This window comes from Leptodactylus fuscus, chromosome 1, assembly GCF_031893055.1.
Source record: "Leptodactylus fuscus isolate aLepFus1 chromosome 1, aLepFus1.hap2, whole genome shotgun sequence".
NCBI lineage: Eukaryota > Metazoa > Chordata > Amphibia > Anura > Leptodactylidae > Leptodactylus > Leptodactylus fuscus.
The window spans coordinates 295,013,423-295,035,095 of NC_134265.1; the positions used below are offsets into that span (position 1 = coordinate 295,013,423).

General features: G+C 42.7%; 1 protein-coding gene across 2 annotated transcripts in view; it reads right to left on the minus strand.

Annotated features, from left to right (window-relative positions):
- The window catches only part of AADAT (aminoadipate aminotransferase), a 40,089-nt gene that overhangs the window by 13,896 nt on the left and 4,520 nt on the right, over positions 1–21,673 (minus strand). The window contains exons 1-10 of one of the 2 annotated variants that reach the window (XM_075258288.1): positions 16,974–17,023; positions 13,675–13,743; positions 8,784–8,952; positions 6,007–6,139; positions 5,375–5,449; positions 4,575–4,784; positions 4,337–4,402; positions 3,977–4,059; positions 3,738–3,834; positions 2,358–2,419 (exon numbers count right to left, since the gene is read on the minus strand). In XM_075258288.1, coding sequence (XP_075114389.1) covers positions 2,358–2,419; positions 3,738–3,834; positions 3,977–4,059; positions 4,337–4,402; positions 4,575–4,784; positions 5,375–5,449; positions 6,007–6,139; positions 8,784–8,952; positions 13,675–13,741 — 962 coding nt within the window. In that variant the 5' untranslated portion in view covers positions 13,742–13,743; positions 16,974–17,023. Of the gene's footprint in view, positions 1–2,357; positions 2,420–3,737; positions 3,835–3,976; positions 4,060–4,336; positions 4,403–4,574; positions 4,785–5,374; positions 5,450–6,006; positions 6,140–8,783; positions 8,953–13,674; positions 13,744–16,973; positions 17,024–21,673 lie in introns of those variants that run through there. The other variant, XM_075258281.1, reaches the window with a different exon arrangement.

Genomic DNA, 21,673 nt, shown 5'->3' on the forward strand with positions numbered 1-21,673 from the left:
GTAATGCCATCTAGGGGACTAGACAGTAACTATTTCCTGTCCAAAAGTTGTCAAACTGTACCATAGATGGCGGTAAGCTCCAATGCGAAGCGAGAAGTTTCTAGTCCATTCTCGAAAGTACTAGGCCCGCCCGCTGCCTCATATAAAAGCGCACGTGTTTTATATGGTGTTTTACATTACCCTCATCAGAAAGTCTTATTTTCACATGACACACATAATTTAATTATTAACATAATGACTGCGATTGTGATTCTTAAGATGTAGTAAAGTAAAAAAAATTTTGGGGGGGGCGCTAGAAAATAATTAATTCTCAAAGTGGGCGGTAGACAAAATAAGTTTGAGAACCTCTGGTGTAAATAATAATAATAATAATAATAATAATAATAATAAACCCTAACTAAACTGTTACACCTCCTTCATTCCAGTTGCTGGTGACCATTTCAGCACTGCCATCAGCTGGATTATGTCTACTGGTGACGTTTTCTTTATTGTCAGGTGACCTCTATAAAAATAGCACATGACTGCTGAGGCCAGTCAGTTTTGTGTACGATCCAAGGCAAAATGGTGGCACTGGCAGGAAAATGTAGCCTCTGCTGTAGAATACAGAAAATCTGGAGTGTCAGTCATATTTAAATACCTGAAATCTACTATAATAGTACAGCGGATGGAAAGGGTTAAAACATTTTTTTTTGTACTGATGTAAATGTATTGACATGCAAAATAAAGGCAATGTGTCATTTTTACTGCAAAATGAATGCTGTAAAAAAGAAACCCGTAAAACAAATGGCGCAATTGTATCTGATTAATATTAAAATAATAATAATAATAAAAATTAATAATTTTTCCAGTTTCTCAATGTGTCACATGCAACATTAAACGGTGCCATTGGAAAGTACAACTTGTCCTACCCGCAATAAACCCCAAAACAAAACACAAACAAACCTTCATACGGCAATGTGAACAGACAAAAAAATAATAATTAAAAAAATATATATATATGACTTTTGGAACATGGGAAGGAAAACCCAAAAAGGACAGTGAGAAAGGGGCTAAAGCAAGTATCTCTATGCATTCAGTAGTATCATTGGATGTGCTTAAATTTATGGATGGATAAAGGTTATAAAATTGCAGTAATCTGACTTTTATAGGTGTAAGCAGCTGAGGTTAGCAGAAAGTTTGAGTGACAGACAAGGGAACCTTAGGTGAGGCACTTTGGGATATAATTTAGTTTTTTTTTGTTTTATTCTGTTATCTCTGCCCTCTCTCTCTCCTCTTCCTAATAATAATGTATATTACGGTAATATACTTCCAGCATATTTTGCAGCACTTTGCAGAGTGGTTGGGATGAATACATTTTGTAAGGGAAATATTGTACGGTTTCTGAAGGATGAAAAAATAATTCTATCTTGTTATGAGAATAAAAATAAAATATTACTTATTGGAACAAAACCACAGTACTGCTGCCTGTAAGAAAGAGCTAATAGAGGAAGGAAGCAAGACGTCCTCAATAAAGATAAAGGCTTTTAGGATCTATACTTGACTGTCTGACCCCATGGTAGATAATATGCCTTATAGAAAGGAGTCTATGTACAAAACGAAAGGCAGCAGAAGTATGGAGCACAAGGGCAGAGCTTACAATGGAAAGACTGCACATAGTTTTTGCACATAATGACTCAGGAGTGCTGTCTGGTCTTATTTTTATCTGTGAGTATATCTTAAAGTTTTATAAAAGCATTAGTTGTCTAGGACGTCTGAAACATGTTAAACTCAGTCTCACTAGGTAAACCATGGTGATGCAGGATCCTGAAAAGAGATGGACACTAATGCAGCACACACCCTTCATTAGTCATGGGCCCCTAACCTACCTTGTACATATCCCATTTATCCCTGCCCAAGTCCCTTTGTATCCCCACATAGTAATAGTGCCCTTCTGTGTATAGGACACAGTACAGTAGGCCCCACACATTATAATGCTCATTGGGTAGGGGTAATTAGACTGTGTGAGGCCACTAAGGGACATTAGGATAATGCCCCCTTAGTGGCTACAAACAGTATAATGACCTTTAAGTGGCCCCACACAGAGGGCCAGAGGGATCTTTTAGGGCTGGCTCCTTCCTCTTATATTTTGGAGCATGCAAAAAGTCATTGAAAGGAACAGTGGTGCTACAGGGGGAAGGAAAGAAGTTCCAGAAAAGCATTTCACTTACTGGATCCCTCCACCAGCCAACAGCATCGGTGTGGCTCAGGGATCCAATGAGTAAAGTGAAGGATTTGGCTACAGAATTGTATCTCATCAAACTCCACACAGGAAGTAATAATGATTTTACACTAAAAAGCAAATATTCCACAATCCCTACCTCTCAATATGCTCCAGGAAGCCTTCTATACCCCACTTCTGGAGGAGCTGCAGTATCATTACCTGGAAAAGAATAGTAGTGCACTTTGTAGAGATGTCCCAATGACATATATGGGCAGTATGTTGGCAGAATGTGCTTATTCTCATTACAGTGTGCCTCATACCCCTGCTGTTTATTTTTGCAATAGACGCCAAATGTAGTAGTGGTATGTAGGCATATAGGCTGAAAGTATTGCACTACTGCAAAAATATCTGATAAGGGTGAATCAATACTTGCATATTCCAACAACCCTCTCATCAATAACTCTGCATTAGAGGTTCTGTTGCAATTCTATCAAAAGGTAAGGATGAAAAATGGATGGACATGATGAGCATGCTGGACACGGAGATGTAAACCCAACAAATTCCATTATAGTCAATGGCCTCCAGTGGGATACATTTAATATGATGGATCTGTCCCTATTGGTATTTCAGTTTTGCTGTTCCTATAACAAAAGAAATCCCAAAATCCTGACAGAAATTTGAACTTAATCTTACGGGAATAGTTGCCCATAAGAGAGGGTGCAGCGATACAAGTTATCAGCAATGTACACAGCAGAAACATAAGTTATCATAAATAGATTGGAGGTCACAGAACCTCCACCAATCTGATACTAAAGATAGGTCACCGATGCAAAAATAATGGAAGACCACTTAAAGGAACTGTTGAGTAAACGAACATAAAAGAATACATTCACATAGGTACCTAATATGGCAAAATAAGTGTGTGCCACAATTAACACAAAATATAGTCAGAGACCACTCCTGAAAGGGTTTACCAGCTGAAGACCCCCACCCATAAGCCAGAAACGAGCTGCTCAATAATGGCAGATCCCATTTTGACAATATGGAGCTGTCTACGTTCCTTGCATATTCTTGTCGGTACAAACTAAAATTAGTTGTTTGATACTATAACCCCTTTTAAGTTACAGGTCTTGTCTGTTGTTGGAAAACATTTCATAAGGCTCCACAAACTCTTGAATTTCTGCCTTCCCTCCATTTCTAAAGGGTATAGTCACCTTTTTTAACGGAATGGAAAACCTTTTAAGATATGTGTGTATTTGGAGAGGCAAGCTGCACTACGCTGTAGGCTGATTCTGTATTACTTTGAAATGCCATGTAAAGCCACAAGCCCTGAGTCTGAAGTATCTGTTCTCTGCGAAGACTCAACCCTCCCATCTCTTATCGCTCTAGCCTGCGTGCCTAGGACTGCTAGCCCTCACACGGACATTGCAGGGGTTTCTCTAATAAATGCAGCTTGTGTAAAGCAGTATTGTACAGTTTACTAAAGAAAAGCATAGATGGCAGAATAAGAGAATTGACAAAAATTCTATACAATTACCTGAGTAAATGCACTTGTATGCAACGTTGATGCCTGCATGTGTAGTATTATCCGGTCTATAAGTGGTTTGGGGCCAGTTAAATAGCCAATCCTCAGTCTGGCAGATGACAAGAATGAAACGTAACTAACCTTTATATATGCTGTATGACATGGCATTAACTACACAATTCAATAATCACATTATTATTATTCATTACTGAAGACATCACTTTCTTAAAAGCTAGGAATAATGATCTTACCCTGAAGAAAGTATCTTCGACATGGAGTCAGCTCTAATAACTCTACCATCAATGTCCATTGACAGAAATGAAGGCGCCCAGGGCTAGGGAAAGTGATGAAATAACAAAAACTTTCAAATGCCCTTTGAGTACTTTGAAACTGCTAAAGCTGTGAAACTTCTATGCAAATCTTTGCTCAATGAGCCACCTAGAGGCCAATCAGTAATATTACACATTACTCAATAAAAACCAATAAAAACTGCGGATATCATGTTCTCCACGGCTGTACTTATTTTTCAGAAGTATCAAAGGCTTTAAAAAACAGGTGATAAAACAACCTTTATTTGACACACACAGTTTTTATTAGATACAATGGCTTACCTTATTGAACTGTAGAAAGTAATAAGGATCATCCTCTACAATAATCAGATCATATTCTTGTGCAATCTATTAAAAGAAATGAGAAATATGACTACTGCGGCCTTTAACAAAAACAGCTCCCTTCTTGTGTGATAAGCATCCTGTGCCTCTTTATCCATGAGAATACAGACTGAGGACAGGGTCACACATTGTAAAGGTGCCCTGGACTATGTCAATTCACTAGACTTTCTCCTTGTACCTTGTAGATTTCTATTTTGCGTTCTGTGGTCAGAGAGGCTCCTGTGGGATTGCCCCCATTCGGAATAGTGTAAAGAAGTTTAGGTGATTTCTTTTCAGGTATGATCACATCCTCTGGTCGCCATCTAGTGAGAATATCTTTAAGAGCTTCGGGAATAATACCATGCTGATCGGTGGGGACACCAATGAGATTGCATCCCAGTGGTTTTACCTGCAAATCAAAACATTTAGTCATATTACCAGTGATATAGCATTATCCACTCATTTTTCCCATCTTCAAACACTACCCATTATATTACACATACGAGAGTTCACTGTAGATTAAACTCTTTGATCCACGCCTGGCTTTGGCTTATAAAAGCAAGCAAAAACGGCATTAAAGTCACAATATGCAAGCAAGAGATTTTCCAGTAATACCTGCCATCACATGACTTACCATATTTGAAATGTTTAAAGTATTTTTGTTCCCCCCCCCCTCACTACAGCCACAAGAATTGGTTTAGAAGAAAGTCAAAAGATATGTACGGACTGTAAAAACCATAAAGGAAGTTAGGAAGATTTGTGCAAAATGCAGCAAAGAAAAGCTTCCAATCGTGTCACCCATTCTTCTATGGCTGTATGTAAAGCAATAAGGCCATGTTGATGCCTGGATCATATGCAGTCACACATGCAGCAGTTCAGATGACCATATGGTGCCAGTTCCCATGGATGACGCAGTCATGTAATTGTATAAACATTATAGACGCATGCTTTCAACGCTGGAGGAGGAGAAAGAGTATACAAAAAAAATAATATACTCACAGCTGCCAGGGTTCCAGAGTAGGTTGGTGTATCTATCAGAACGTTATCTCCTGGATTTACAAGCATTTCAAATACCTAAATGAATTGGACAGAGAAATGTTAAACATATAGTTGTTCAGGTGCATTGCGAGGGCCCATGTGACAGCAACCCCCACCTATGTAGAGAGATTTAGCAATCTGCAAACATTAGATGGCAATTGTTTAAAGGGGGGTTCCAGCGGAGGAAAAAAAGGTGGTAATGGGCTTAGGATGGATTAAAAAGGGAAAGCACAGATACCCACCTCACTGATCTCACACTGCTCCTGTTACGATGCTGGCCAGGTATCTGCTGGCTGTTACTTCTTTTTCCAATCGCAACACATAGCAAGTGCCCGCTCAGCTAACCACTGACTGGTGCAGGTCTCTGCTGCAGTCAGTAACTGGCTGGGTGTGTATTTGCTGTATTTAAGGATACAGTCATAAAGTAGAGACCAGCAGGGACCCAGCCAGCATAGACAAAGGATTTATGTTTTATGAGTCGCTATAAGCCTGCTGCCACAAATTTTATTCCTACTACAAAGTATAAAATGAATCAAGCTGGACACAAAGAAAATGGACTAAAGTCACCAGAATCAGGTGATGCACCATCTTACCTTAGACAGACCTTCCTGGCTGCCAGTTGTGATGCACATTGCCATCTGCCCTTTGTCAGGGCTGTATGTGAGGGTTGGTGGATTGTGCAGCTTTTTTTGCAATTCCGTCAACCAGGACACCAATTCTGGAATGCTAAATATTAATATCAATGATATTAATAATACACTATAATAAATGTATAATACAATTCTTTTGAAAGTTATGGTAGATAATACAAATGTGCTAAATCTAACAGTCCATAAATTACTAGAAAACGGAAGTTGTTTTCTCCTGTAATAGCGATCACTTATGTGATGCTACTCAGATGCTCAACAGGTCAATTTGTACCTGTCCGGTGCCACATTACTGGATGATATACAGTATTATTATATATAGTAGTAACAAAATCTCCTTGGGGACTAACACAGCAACTGAATAGGATAAAATTAGATATGGAATTATGCATCAAAGCCTAAGTTACACAGTATTAAAGGAGTTATCCACCTTGTTAATTTACTTTTACTATACGGTAGTAGCCCATAGCAGACTACGATTAGCCTATACATTTATAGGAGTGGAATAACAGCATCGCTTCTGCCGCTGCTGGATTCATGCAGGGCAGGAGCATAGCGATGTTGCAGGCACCTGTGCCGGCGTCTGTGCATCTGTGCCGGCGTCTACACTCCCTGGCATCCGCCTCTCTATTACAGCGGATGACGGGTCTGTATTCATATATGCAAAGCCAAGCGGCGAGATGCCGCTGACCCTGCGTGCATGCTCATAGGCCAGTCTAGCTTTCACAATGCGAATACAGACCCGGTATCCGCTGTAATAGAGAGAGGCGGATGCCGGGTCTGTATTGGCATTGTGAAGGCTAGACTAGTCTATGAACGTGAACGCAGGGCCAGCGGCATCTTGCCGCTGGCTTTGCATATGTAACCCCGCCCACCAATGACGCAACAAAGCCGGAAGAAAGAAGAATTTACAGCAACGAAGACTGGTGAGTATGCGACGTGGGAATACCCCTTTAAACATACCTCTGGGTGCATTATATACGGGCTCTGCTGTGGCCACACGCTGATTTGTACCTTTATTTATAGGGTCTTCTTTTTAGCATTACTATTTATTAACAGTTGTGTTCTATTTCTCTTCATGTGGGGTCAACTCTTGTGTGGCTCACCCTCTGTGATGTGCTCAGTAGCGCTGTTCCATAGACTTCAATGGCAGAGCTGCAGCAACTGAACCCACACATTGTATGGAAAGTTAGCAGTAGGTCTACTGTTTAAGAACTTGTTTTGAAGTCTAAGGGGATATTCCTGTCCTGAAATGCTTTCAACTTTGCAAAAAAGAAGGCCTGAAGAATCTGGGGTATATAATGATTTTCTGCAGTGTTGGGGACACAAAACTGCAGAAGAGCAAGAGTAATCTATGGCAGATCAAGTACTGCATTTACGTAGCACCACTCCAGCATCTACTGTCGGCAGCATCACTCCAGCTCTAAATCCTGAAACCAATACCATCGCATGAACTGTTCAATGGGAGCCTTATGGTTTAAGTTTCAAAGGCTACAAATACTCCCAAGAGTAGGCAAGAGTGGAGTAAAGCTCACCCTCACTGGACCATGAGTGAAAAAGCAGTCTCTGGACTGTTTAATCAAAAATCTACAATGTTCTACCTTGTAAAGAATGCCAGCATGGGGCTGTTACTAGATGTCTCAGCCCTTTAACTCTATTAAACAAGCAAGTGCTCGCAAGTTCCTATAGTGCTACATGTAAATGGGGGCTACCTCTCCATTCGCTTCTCTTCATGAGACTGCCAGGATGGCTAGGTCAGTTAGCCCCATAGAAGTGAATGGAGCAATGACCTCACATGTACACTACCACTCCATTCATATGGAGCACTCAGGCGTGGTTCACATCTGTGTATAGGTTTCTGTTCGGGGAGTCCACTTGGGAACCCCAAACGGAAACCTAATCCGCATAAAAAAGCTGTTACCTTAGGAAACCCATGGACCCCATAGACTTTAATGAGTCTGTGTTGTTTCCGCATGAAAAATGTGAAGAGAAAAGTGCTGCTTGTAACGCTTTTCTCTCCGTATTTTTCATGTGGAGAGGGGAACGGAATGGCCTGAACACAGATGTGAACGGGGCCTTAGGGGGAGCTGGCACATTGGGAATAACTCTATATAATGCGAAAACCATTGTTCAAAGCTATAGCCTAATACATCGGTCTTCAACCTTTTGTTTACTGTGAGCTATATTCAATTTTCACTGGTGATTGTGAGTCACATGCAGTTTTACATTTGCATATATGTAAGTGTATTCATACTAGTGGTATAATGTTATACCATCTAAATTGACAATGCTAAGAGGTTCGGATAGAGTAACTAGTGCTTATGGGCATAACAGAAGGCTTCCATGGTAAGTCTTGAAGATATGGGGGGGGGGGGGGGGGTGTCACAAGCCACTGAACTAGTGGTTGCGGAAGACTGGCCTATAGCATAATCACTTCAGTCTATAATAATCCCTACAGGAACATCCAGGAATTATTACACAATGTCAATGAGATTGCTAACGGGAACATGTTTTAAAATCCATATAAAACCTTCCCAGAAGAAAAGAAAGGTGTTATAGCTGCATAGCTGGATGGTGGCACCTTATGGGCAGATACTGTATGGCAGGTTAGAGGACACCTTTGTCTCTCAAGTAATGTAACAACGAAGCCCTTTTGTACTATTTTAGTACATAAATATATCGTTATATAGGTTTTTAACTTCATGATAAGCTAATAAACTTACCCAGGTGTTGCTGAATACTGTAATGCTTTCTTCATTAATGTGTCCCCAATCTCAATGGCTGTCCCATCATTTAAGGTAATGCAGGCTGACTTAAAAGGGAATGTATCTGGATTTGGAGATCCCCCTGCGAGTGATATGACTGATGGTGGAGACCTTGTTAGTAAATCAGCTGCAAAGAAATGAGTAGAAAAATAGTAATTAAATGAAGACGCAGAATGAAAGTCTTTTGGTTCAAGAATTGTAATACTAGAATGACCAAAAAAAAAAGAAAAGCTAAGGGTAAGACAGACCCTGTAGTAAGCCAGAGGAAGCTCTGCTGGGTCCAGGATCTGACACAATAATCAATTACAAAGGGCCAGAAGAACAAAACCCCACTGGGGTGGACTCTGAAGACATTCATTTGCCATTAAGGTCTATTTCTATATGGTATATCTGTTCTAATGTGACAGGGACATGTATAGAAGTAGTATATAGTATAGAAGATTTAGATTGCTGTAATACAGAGATAGACCTGGGGGTTGTGATAGTATTGTGGACAACGTATGCATGCTAAACTATAGCTGTAGTTTGGCACGTACACAAGTGGAAAACCCATAAATGTGCTTTAAGTGCCTGAACTGTGGTATGAAATTTCTTAAAGGGGTATTCCCACGTCGCATACTCACCAGTCTTCGTTGCTATAAAATCTTCTGTCTTCCGGCTTTGTTGTGTCGTGGGCGGGGTCACAAATGCAAAGCCAAGCGGCGAGATGCCGCTGGCCCTGTGTGCATGCTCATAGACCAGTCTATCCTTCACAATGCGAATACAGACCCGGCATCCGCCTCTCTCTATTACAGCGGATGCCGGGTCTGCATTCGCATTGTGAAGGCTAGACTGGTCTATGAGCGCGCACGCAGGGCCAGCGGCATCTCGCCGCTTGGCTTTGCATATGTGAATACAGACCCGGCATCCACTGTAATAGAGAGGCGGATGCCGGGGAGTGTAGACGCCGGCACAGATGCACAGACGCCGGCACAGATGCACAGACGCCGACACAGATGCCTGCAACATCGCTATGCTTCTGCCCTGCATGAAGCCAGCAGCGGCAGAAGCGATGCTGTTATTCCGCTCCTCCGCCCCACTGGAGTCTGATGGACTGTTTAGGGTCTCAATGAACGAAATGGGTCCATTTATAGTTCTGTTTTATGTTCTCTGGTCACTGTAAACAAACTGAAAACGCGTTCTCTTCTAGTCGGTTTTCCAAAACTACAATAACACATATGAATGAGAATTACTCCTATTGCATATTGAGCATACCTAGTGCTTTTTTTAAAAAAATTCTGTATGGTAACATTGCACCACATTGCTCTATTGTGCCCTCCTTCCACCCTTCTTTGAGTGACAGGGCCAGGAAGCTATGTCGAATTCTCACCTGTCCCTAAGATCCCACATACAAGCTATTGCGTTAGATTGATAGCAGTTTGGAGCCCTCGGTGCTCCAGACTGCTCATTTGCATATTATGAAATAAATTAATCTCTCACACAGGACGCCCAAATTTTCATGGAGAAGAAAGGTGTAACATTCAGGTGAGGCCGGTTTAATATGCTTCACCCTGGTGACAGACTTAATTCTTATTGCAAAAAAAAAAAAAAAAATATTCAAATACTTCTTAAATTAAAATTCATTATCTTTGACCAAATAAAACAATGGCATTTGTTAAGATGAAGATTTAATGTCTCTTTAAAAGCTAAAGATTTTTTTGTAACACATAAAAGGAAAATGCTAATTTTTATAGAATGTGATTTACAATGAGCAGAACAATGAAAAGGATTCCTGCCATGAAATAACCAATGGTCATGTCTCAGAGCAAGAGTCTATAATCTCATGGCCACAAATAATATTTATGCTTGTACAGTAAAAGTTACAACACCCCATAAAAGTGAAACATATTGCGGGAGCTATTAAATGCTGTGACACCAGGTGAATATGTGCCCGTGTGTAAATCAGGTTATGGAGCACAATACATTTCTCCAAGGCAGATCAATCGGCATTTCTTCTTACACTGCAGTATTATGTGACAAGTGCGGCAAATTAATGTCGCTATTGTAAATTAACTTGTCAGCTTTTATGGCATTGGTTTTCTGGGCTGGAGGTCAGTGGTCACAGTTTGACTACAGCTGGTATTCTGCTAATATACATATTGAATAAGACCCACTTTTTAATTGAAAACACTTCAAGGTAATATGTTACATGGGAAGTACAGATTTATAAAAAGGTCCTAGCCACGCCTGTGCATGGGTTGTGTTTGGTACTGCAATATAGTTACACTGAAGTGAATGTGTCTATGCCGTACTTGTAAACAGGCGCTTTAGGAAGGAAGACGTATTTCCTGACCCTGTATAACCAATTTAAATGCACCAATATATTATTTTACATTATCCTTACATGGTACATTCTTAGGCAACTCTGGATTGGCCTGGGCTTCTTATGCGATACCATATGTAAAATCACTGCAAGGTGTGGATGAGTAAACATGATACCCTTAGGAGAGGACTAAAGAGGTTCAAGGGTGGGTAAGAAGCTTTGTTTAGAGGACAACAGAAAAGCTATTAGGTTGGAAAATATAAGCTGGGCATGGTGCACGGAAGGTACATATCACTTCATGGTATCATTATATTGTAAGTAATGATACTCTCGGCATCGCTACATCAGCAACTATCCCAGGATAGTTCAGGACCTGAATGGTTCAAATATTGTGGACTGTCAGACAGACTGAGCCTCCCAAAACAGACATTATTCATAGTGTGGATGGTTTGACAAAGGTGAATTATGCTACAATTTTTTGCCAAAATTAAGATGTTGCTCTTTTATTATATGAGGAGGGCATACTGGATTGCAGTAGGAATCTAGTAGGTTTCATCCTTATTATACTAGGTTCAAACTAGCATTCGGCTCTCTGTCGTTCGGGTCCGCATGGGGACCCAAAAAAGACGCAGAGCTTGTCCGATTAGAAAGTGGCTACTCACGGACCCCATAGACTATAATGAAGATGGCTGGGTGTCCATAGGTTTTATATCTTACAGGACTTTTCTCTCTGATGATTTTAGGCAGAATCTGCAGCAGAGTCTCCTACAGAGACTTCAACACAGATATGACTACTTCTACTACATGAGACTACTTCAGTAAAATGGACTCGGGGAGCTGGGAAAAAAATGAAGAGGCCACCCCTGGCAAGTACCTATTCCCAAAAATATAGTGAAATAGGTGTATTGTGACCTTCCAGTTCCATAATCTGCAGCATTGCTTATCTGCCTATGTGATACACAGATCTGATGAGGATTTATGCATAGATACCACGCCTAAATCCTTATCAGATCCACAATATTTAGCATCCAATGCAAATGAATGGGGATTTTTGTAGCAACACATACAGGCTCCAGAAATCTGTCCATGGTGCAGGAAATTTTTTTTTTATGTGAAATCATTATATATATATATATATATATATATATATATATATATATATATATATATTTATTATTTCTGGGCATTGTATATAGAAAAAGGACTAGCCACATGTAAGTCCCAATGGAAAAGGAGCTAATTCTCGCACAGAACAGGTGACAAATCCACTAAGCAAAAATCCAGGAGTCGGTCTTGAATTTCTGCTGTGGACCCTCCTGTATAAAAACGTTTATGAACAAGTTACATTTTCAGTAAAAGGACCAATTTTATAACATTCAGATAATCATAACTATAAAGATTATTGCTCCAGCGGATATATTTTAACAATTACCTTTATTGTAGACACTTCAGATGTATAGCTAGCTCTATATTTGCAGAATTACCTAAGTGATACCTTATACCAGTGATGGCGAACCTATGGCACGCGTGCCAGAGTGGGCACACGTGCAGTCGCCCAGATCGCTCAGTAACGGGGAATTCCCCGTTCAGGATTCCCCGTTAGTGAGCGATCATTGCTTTCAGCTGGATGTGCAATGATGATGTAAGTCATCAGCGCCCGCAGTGAATAGGAAAGAGAGGACGCCTGGCGGCCCTTCAGGTAAATATATTTGTGCATGTGTACTGTCTGGAGAGGGGGCTACTGTGGACCACTTCGTGCTGTTTGGGGAGTGGGAACTACTGTGGAATAGTTCATGCTGTGTGGGGAGGGGGCTACTGTGGACCATTTTGTGCTGTTTGGGAAGGGGAAACTACTGTGGACCATTTCATGCTGTGTGGGCAGGGGGCTACTGAGGACCATCTCATGCTCTGTGGGGAAGGGGCTACTGTGGACTATTTCATGCTGTGTGGGCATGGGGCTACTGAGGACCATCTCAAGCTGTGTGGGGAGGGGGCAACTGTGGACAACTTCATGCTGTGTGGGGATGGGGCTAGTGTGGACCACTTCATGCTGTGTGGGGAGGAGGCTACTGTGGACCACTTCATGCTGTGTGGGGAGGGGGCTACTGTGGACCATTTCATGCTGTAAGGGGAGGAGGCTACTGTGGACCACTTCATGCTGTGTGGGGAGGGGGCTACTGTGGACCATTTCATGCTGTGTGGGGAGGGGGCTACTTTGGAGTACACAGGTATAATCCTTTGGGGGGGCCACTGCGGGACAGATTGTACTGTGTGTGGGGGCCACTGCGGGGCAGATTGTACTGTGTGTGGGGGCCACTGCGGGGCAGATTGTACTGTGTACAGATCTTTCAGTACAAGCTCTGTAAAGCCCCATTCACATGACTGTAATTTGTGGGTCCGCCATTGTGGATCCAAAGAGTTTTAAGGTTAAATTGCCGTGTTGGCACTCCGCGATAATTTATTGGGTTTTGGGTTACAGTTTGGGCACTCGGTCTTAAAAAGGTTCGCCTTCACTGACCTATACCATTATCTTCTATGTATACTCACTCATTGCTCTTATAGGCGAGGCTTGCCTGGCTGCACTTACAGCGGTCAGAAAACGTGCATAATTCATGTCTGTGAGCAAGTAAAGACAAGAAATAAGTAATATGGCACTTACATTTGTTTATGCAGCAAAACAAATAAAATGGAAATAGGAGGTAAAGCATGTACTGTAAGTGTATCAAATAGGAGCAAATCTACAATGGATACATTGGCCCAGATTGGCCCATTGTGGTTGACGCTGGTATGAACATGGCACATCTAGTTTGGGCTAAACGTTTTCGACTTATTAGACATGTGGGTGTGGATTCTCAGAAAAGGGGGATGGCTTGAATGCATAAAAAAAGTACCATAACTGTATCAAAAAATTCTTGCTCATAGTAAGCCAACCTGAAGGTAGTATAAGTTTGGACTAGACAGCCTAAAGATACGCCAAGTTTCTCATCCAGCATCAGTCACCATTATAAATTTGTTGCATTTTCAGACTGCTTGTAACTATTTGTAAATCCGGGCCGTGGTTTTCTAATATGTATAATAATATGTATAATAATATTTGAGGGCTTATGTGAGCCCAGCAGCTCCTCTATCCTGTTCTAGCACTTAGACAGGACAGGTTTGAAGCTTCTGAATGCATATATCGAGACACTGACCACAAGTGTACTACAAAGATTAAAGGCTATGTACACTTTTGAAGCCATGTACCTGTTAAAGATTTACATGTATTTTGGGGTAAAATGTATTTGTAATAGGTTTTTTTTTCATAAAAGCTTAATTTTTTTTGGGCTTTTACAGCTGCAATACACTACACAGGCAGTCACAGAATGCTCTTCAGAAGTAGATCCTGATAACTAATCCTTCAGCTTTTCTTAGACTTCTCCTGCACAGGAAAGGGACAAGTGTCGGATAGTTGGGTGTCCGACCAAGGTATCGCCAATGATCAGGAGAACAGGGGGCGCAAAGACTCCAAGCCTCCTCCATGTAAATGGGGTGCTAGTGCACTTGAGTAATCGGTGCTCTATTCACTGATATGAGGCTGCCAGAGATCGCAGTCCTGACAGTGAATGGAGTGCGGGTCATAAAAGTGCGTTGGCGCGCCATTCGCAAGGAACAGGCATAGGAGCTTTCAGTTTTATGCTGTGGGTAAGCGATAAATGTCTTTAATGGGGCAGACCCTTTGAAGGGCTGTTCTCATCTTGGCAAATTGCTACTGAAACAAGAATAAGGTAGGGTTCACACTACTGCTGGATTCTGTTATGAAGGTGTCCATTTAAAAAAAAACCAAAAAAAACTAGACACAAACGGACAGTAACTGATGGCTAGCAGAAAAGTCCTGCTTGTAGGATTTTTTTGTCAGCTGGATAAAAACGGACTTGGGTGTAAACGGACACAAGATAAAATCCCATTGAAATGAATGAAAATGTTAAAGGGATTCTACCACTAAAACACTTTTTTTTCTAGTTACTACGTCGGAAGGCTATTCGTCTCTTACCTGTGGAAGTGCTCTCCGCCGCGCCGTTCGTTCAAAATACCGGTTTGTACCGGTATGCTAATGAGTTCTCTCGCAGCGATGGGGGCGTCCCCATTGCAGCTCAAAAACTCACCGCAGCGCCGCCTCTCCGGTCTTCGGTGTCCTCCCCTTGCCTCTTCAGCGTCTGTCGGACGCCTGCGCAGTATGCTCTGTGTTCGGCGAAGCTTGCCGAACGTACTGCGCATGCGCGAAAGTTTGGTGCCCGCACTATGGCTGGGATCGCAATTTCGCACATGCGCAGTACGTTCGGCAATCTTCGTCGAACAGAGCGTACTGCGCAGGCGTCCGACAGTACGCTGAAGAAGCAAGGGGAGGACACCGAAGACCAGAGAGGCGGCGCTGCGGTCAGTTTTCGAGCTGCAATGGGGACGCCCCCATCGCTGCGAGAGAACTCATTAGCATACCGGTACAAACCGGTATTTTGAACGAATGGCGCGGCGGAGAGCACTTCCACAGGTAAGAGACAAATAGCCTTTTTAAAGGCTATTCCGACGTGGTAACTAGAAAAAATAGTGTTTTAGTGGTAGAATCCCTTTAATGGACTTCTGAGTGTCCGTTGCTAAAAATCTTGTAACAGACAATAGCTAAGGACACTGCTGACAGCCACCAAAGGTAGTGTGAGCACCCCCTAACTGCTTGCAAGTCCTGATCACCAGGACAGGGCTTACAGAAACAAGCGATCAGCACTGCTCTATGCGCTTTCTGTAACATCCATGGGGATGGGATATACAGAAACAATGTAGCACATTTAGCTGCTGTGTTCCCAGAACTGTACAGCCATGGAAGTAGTGCAGCTCAGCTGTCCTGTGCTATTTATGTACTTCTCATTCGCCTCTATGGGAGTTACAGAAACAGTATAGCGCAGCACTGATTGGCTGTTCCTGTGACTTTCACCTTGGCAGTGATTTACCAAGATGGGAATAACCCTTTAGTATTAAGCCAAAGAGTAAAAAAACAATGACTAATACATGACTATTATTATATAACATAACATAACAGGGTAGATATATAACCAGATACACATAACATCCATTATACAGTTATACATCAGATGTGACCTTAGACTTGTTCATTGGATGGTTTAACAATAATTAACCCTTAGTGGTAAACAAGTTGCCCTTTACTCAAACAGTGAACTTTTGCCTAAAGCCATAGGGGCATGCATAGGAGCAAGCATGGAAACCTACGGATTCGCAGCGCTAGAAACCCCTGTTTTCATGGCTTTTGCTGCGGCAGAACTTCCCAGCAATGTCACACAGCTTTGTGTTCTTGTATTTAGTTGTATTGCCTGGCTACAGTTTGAGGTGTAAGCTGTCGGATACTTGGGGTGATTTTTTAGATTGCCTTTATTTGGGTTGTAACCTGACAACTGCACAGAGAAGGCAGATGATACATAATATGTAGAAATCTATGTAGTAATGGAGTATGGCTACCATGACGTGCATGTTGGCACATGCTAGCCTTGTTTGCCCTTTTTATGCCAGGTTCTAGGCACTAGCACCTGTCTCCACAGCCTGCCCCTTAATACATGTAGTGCACCTGGCTCCATGGTTTCCTCCTACACATGCGCCCATAGACTGTATCCACGTGACATACAATGTCTCATGTCGCAGGTCACCTGGTATTAAGGACTCTTTAAATCTCCCTGGAATCACGTGCCCTGGTGATACCATATGGCGCCCCCTGTTGACATGACTCGGCACATACATGCAGTCCCGGGGGGCTATAGCAGTGTCTACATGCCGGTACTCACTATTATTACACAACACACAAATACCTTCCTCCTATTCATTCAGCAGCCTCGGTGTCTCAGCCAGACGTGTCCAATCCATCCCCGAGCCCGGGCTGCACTTCTAACTACAGACACATTCCTGCTCCTGCTTAGCAGCTAACATTCCTTACAACGTCAACCACAGGGAAGCTCGTAGGTCGCCACCTGCTGGTCCTTGTTTGAAATGCACTTTATGTGTTTTCTGCACTTTCCTGATCACTTATGTATTAGTGACCTCCATCATGTCATACAAGGTATAGATCCTTTTACATGTGCCCTAGGCTAGGTGGTCACTACATCTGTGAAGCTGGTGTTGCTTGTCTGTGAAGTGACATGACATATGTGATTTTTGCATCTGCCATATGGTAAGGTATAAGTTACGGTTGTTCTAGTCACTTGACCTACTGTGTGATTTCTGGAGCTTATCTAGCCATTGTATGTTATATGCATTGATTCCTTTGGAGTACACAATATTACTGTTGGAATCCGCTGACATTTACATATGTCATGACTGTGAGCTCCCAATAGGAGTGACTAGTTGGTATACGTTTTTGTTATTTCCTTCCCTTCATAGATATAATATTTCATTTTGATTGCATTAAAGAAGAACAATAATGGAATAGACCTCAGAATATGTGGTGGAAACATAACTGTAACTGATGATAAATATAAGGCTGTGTTCACACCTTCGCTATTGTCTGTAACTGAACCATAAGCCTGGGTTCACACAGGTTTTTTTTTGTCTGGAATCCGCGTCAAAATCCATCTAAAAAACCCCACCTCCCATTGAATTCAATGGGTTCCTTTTTCCGCGAGTGGTTTGTTTCTTCTCACGGAAAAAAGAAGCGACATACTCTTTCTTGAGGCAGAATCCTATGAATCAACCGCGGACATCTGCGGCGCGACACTCCCTCCCTACTAGGCACATTCATTTGGGTCTAATACGGAGCGGAATGCCGCGACTGGATGCTGGTGCACTGTATGCACTGCGCCGGCATCCAGTCGCGGCTAGCTGTCTTTTGGACCAGATTCTGAGGCGGCCTCCACCTCAAAACCCCCGTGTAAACTGGCTTAGGAAGTACCATAAGGAATCCTGACAGATCCCAATAACTTATTATGAAGTCCATCAGATGTCACATCAGGTTTATGGTGTATTTGATGCAGTGTGGGCATTTATGTTTTCTTGTGGTGAATAGTAGTATATGAAGTTCTCACACATAGTGGGAAAGACGTATCAATTCTGGTAGTCCATACAAATAGTGTTCCCCAGCATGCAATAAATTCATCAACAGGGCGCACTCTGATAAATCCACTATATGTCCTGAAGAAAGGAGTCCTGTGACTTTTTCCTATACATTTATATGTGTCAAAAATATATATGTTTTTACAATAGGTGAGAGGTCTCTCTCAGGATATAAAGATAATAGCAGAAGTGGATGCTGGTAATATACAGAATGGGATAGAGACTAGACACATGAAGCCAGCAGAGGCGACCCAAACCTGGCAAGTACAGTACACTGAAAAATCACCCATAGATATTCTCACAAAAGGAATGACCATAGTAGGAATGGATTCTGGATGAAGAAAGGGATACTTATTTGTAATAAAACAATCACTATATATATATATATATATATATATATATATATATATATATATGTAACCCCCTCACAGGAGTTACTAATGGTTATTTGGCCATATAAGTGCCTTACATGTTATGATAGTTTGTATATGTTGCCATGTTTATTCTGTATTCATTTGTGTAATGTTGTTAAGCTGTTGTTCTCTGGTTTCACTTGTCCTAGTGAGCTGTGGTCTCCATAGCAACACACACTATGGTGAGTGGATCTGTAGCTGGAACAGGAAATAGTCATAGCAGAGACAGGAAGTAGTATTCTGTAAGAGCCAGGGAAGAAGAAGTGTGGCAGTGGCCATCTTGTGTTTCAGACACTGTGCTGTGAGGATTTCCACAGCAACAGCAGGACAGAGAAGCTGTGTGACAGCGCCCCCATCACTATCAGTAAGAGGACAGGAATTACATCAGGCTAAGCAGAGCTATAACCCTGGCAGCCTGCACCTACCTCTACAAGGTAACTGAGCCCCTGCAGTAGACCAGAAGCTGGATCTGCAGCCATCTTAGACTCTCTGCTAATACATGGGAAGGGGTCAGCCAGCTACAAGCCACTGTGCCACAGCTCACTGCTACCGGACAAGTGACCAGCAGATGCCTGTTACAATAAAGCAGTGAGCACTTCTACTGATCCTGGCCTGGACATTGCCTTCCTTGTAGCTAAGCCCTGGGCTAAAGCTCTTTGTTGGAGTAGAGCACTGGCACCCACATCACCATCTCCAGCCCAGGGACCAGCGGGTGTCTCAATACTCCAACTGGCGTCACAACTAACTGACTCTGCCTATTTCCCTGTGCACCACTCCTGGGAGTTCTGGTGCCTATAAGGTCACCGTGACAGTCCAGCCTCCTGCACGGTTCTCCCGGGGTGGTCGCAGTTGGCGTCACGAACAGGATTGCTGTGCCATTGAAAAAAAGAAGGGAGGCACTTGAGCTGCTGGCAGGAAAAAGGATCTGTGACTGCGACACTGTGCAGTATCGACATCTTGGCCCTGCATCGCACGCTATACCTGAATCTACAGCACAGGCAAAAGCAGGTGAGCCACGTACTGCCAGTATGTTTAGGAACAAAGAAAAAAGGGATTTTGTCAGTTTTAAACACCAAGGGTCCAGTAGTGAGGATGAGGAAGAGGGGTGTAGTATTTCAACCCCCACAGCTGCTGTAATGCCAATCACAATGCCTTATTACCCAGGCGTGCCATGGCTGCCACTCTATGTAGGCGAGCCAAATACCCTAAAGGACTTTAAAGAAAAGATGCAAGCAACTTTCAAAGTTTATCCCCTCACTGCTGAGCAGAAGGTTGCTATGTTAATGGGTCAGATGGGAGGACTAGCCCTCCGTGAAGTTAAGTCCTGGGATGTTAAGGAGAAACAAACTGTTAAGCAAATTTTTGATAAACTGCGCGCCATATTTGAAACTAAGACTCTGTCAGAACTAAAAGCTCGGTTCTTTAGCCGCAAGCAGAACGCAGGTGAAAGTCTTAGAGACTATGCTCTGAGCTTGGATGAAGCTCTCCGCCAGGTTGCACAACTAGATCCTCATGAGCTTCACAATTATGATTGCACGCTGAAGGAGCAATTCATTGAGGGTGCTACACCTGATGCAGTTAAAATGCAACTATGTATGCTTAACTCTCAAGACCCTGACCGACCCTTCAACCTATTTAAAGAGACAGCCATCCAAATCCTTAAAGTGGACACAATGCCAGAGGAGCAGCATAATGTGCCCTCAGCTTCTACAGCACCTCCGCCCTGTGTAATCCAACAACCCATTGCTCAGTGCGCACAGATCCAACCTTCTGACTCCAACATTGAACTCCAAGGACAAATCGCTGAACTTTCAAAGAATCTAATTAAGCTTTGCAAAAAAGTGGAGGACCTTCAGCTGACACCACCGAGGTCTCCCTCATCCCGGCACTGGCAGCGACCTTCGCCACGTCAGTATTCACGCAGACCGTTATTCCGACCCGGTCGCAGGGTCACGGACCAGTTTAATTCATCCGGAAGGCCCATCTGTCGAAGTTGTCATTTACCAGGACACGTTGAACGAGAATGCCAGCCTTTAAACTAGGCCGTCCTGGGGCAGAGGACCTACCCCCAGGAGACAACCACCACCATGGTCCACTATCACCTGAATGGGGCCGACATTTCATTGGAGACCGCCCTATCCTTTCCATCAATATGAACAACATCCCACTGACTGCTCTCTTGGATACGGGATCACAGATGACTACCATGCCCCTTGCCCAGTTTGAAAAATATTGGTCTCGAGATCAGCTACAACCATACAATCCTCATGAGCAGGTGACTCTAATTGCCAGCAATGGACAAGAACTTAAACAGGTAGGATACTTCCTAGCCACCCTTAAGATTGGCAAAACCGAACTGAAGGATCAAGGGATTGTCATTGTGGACGTTGCCAAAGACAGAGACACTCCCTCCATCATCATTGGGACCAATGTCCTAGTTAATTGTTTTGATGAAGCCATTGCTGCCTTGTCTGACACTCTTCAAATAGCTGCTCCAAAAGAGAGATACATCTACCATAAGGCCATTAAGGTTTTGGTCCAACAACAACAGGTCCAACTTTCCCAAGGTGAGATTGGAAAAGCTAGGGTGACTGACGCTAGACCCATCATCTTACCACCTGGTCATGTGATGATGGTCTGGTGCCGGGCCAGGTTTGGTGTCAAAGGCAGGGATTACTCTGTGCTCATCGAGTCAATGCCTACGGATCGTACAGTTATTGCTGCCCGTAGTTTGGCTAAGGTGACTCATGGACGAGTCCCTGTACAATTGTTGAATTTTGGGGATTCTGAAGTTACACTACCACGGTATACAGTGGTTGCCAAATTATCCAGAGTTCAGGATGCTGATTGCCTCCAGAGAGTCCATTGTGGAGCTCAGACCACCAATTCACAACCCACATGTAACCCCACTGGGGAGCAAAAAGAATGGTGGCAAGAGATTCACCTTGGAACCCCTGAGACGCCTTCATCTCAGCTGGAAGGGTTATTGCGGGTAGTTCACGAATTCGAACACATTTTCAGCAAGTCCCCTATGGACTTTGGGCATGTCA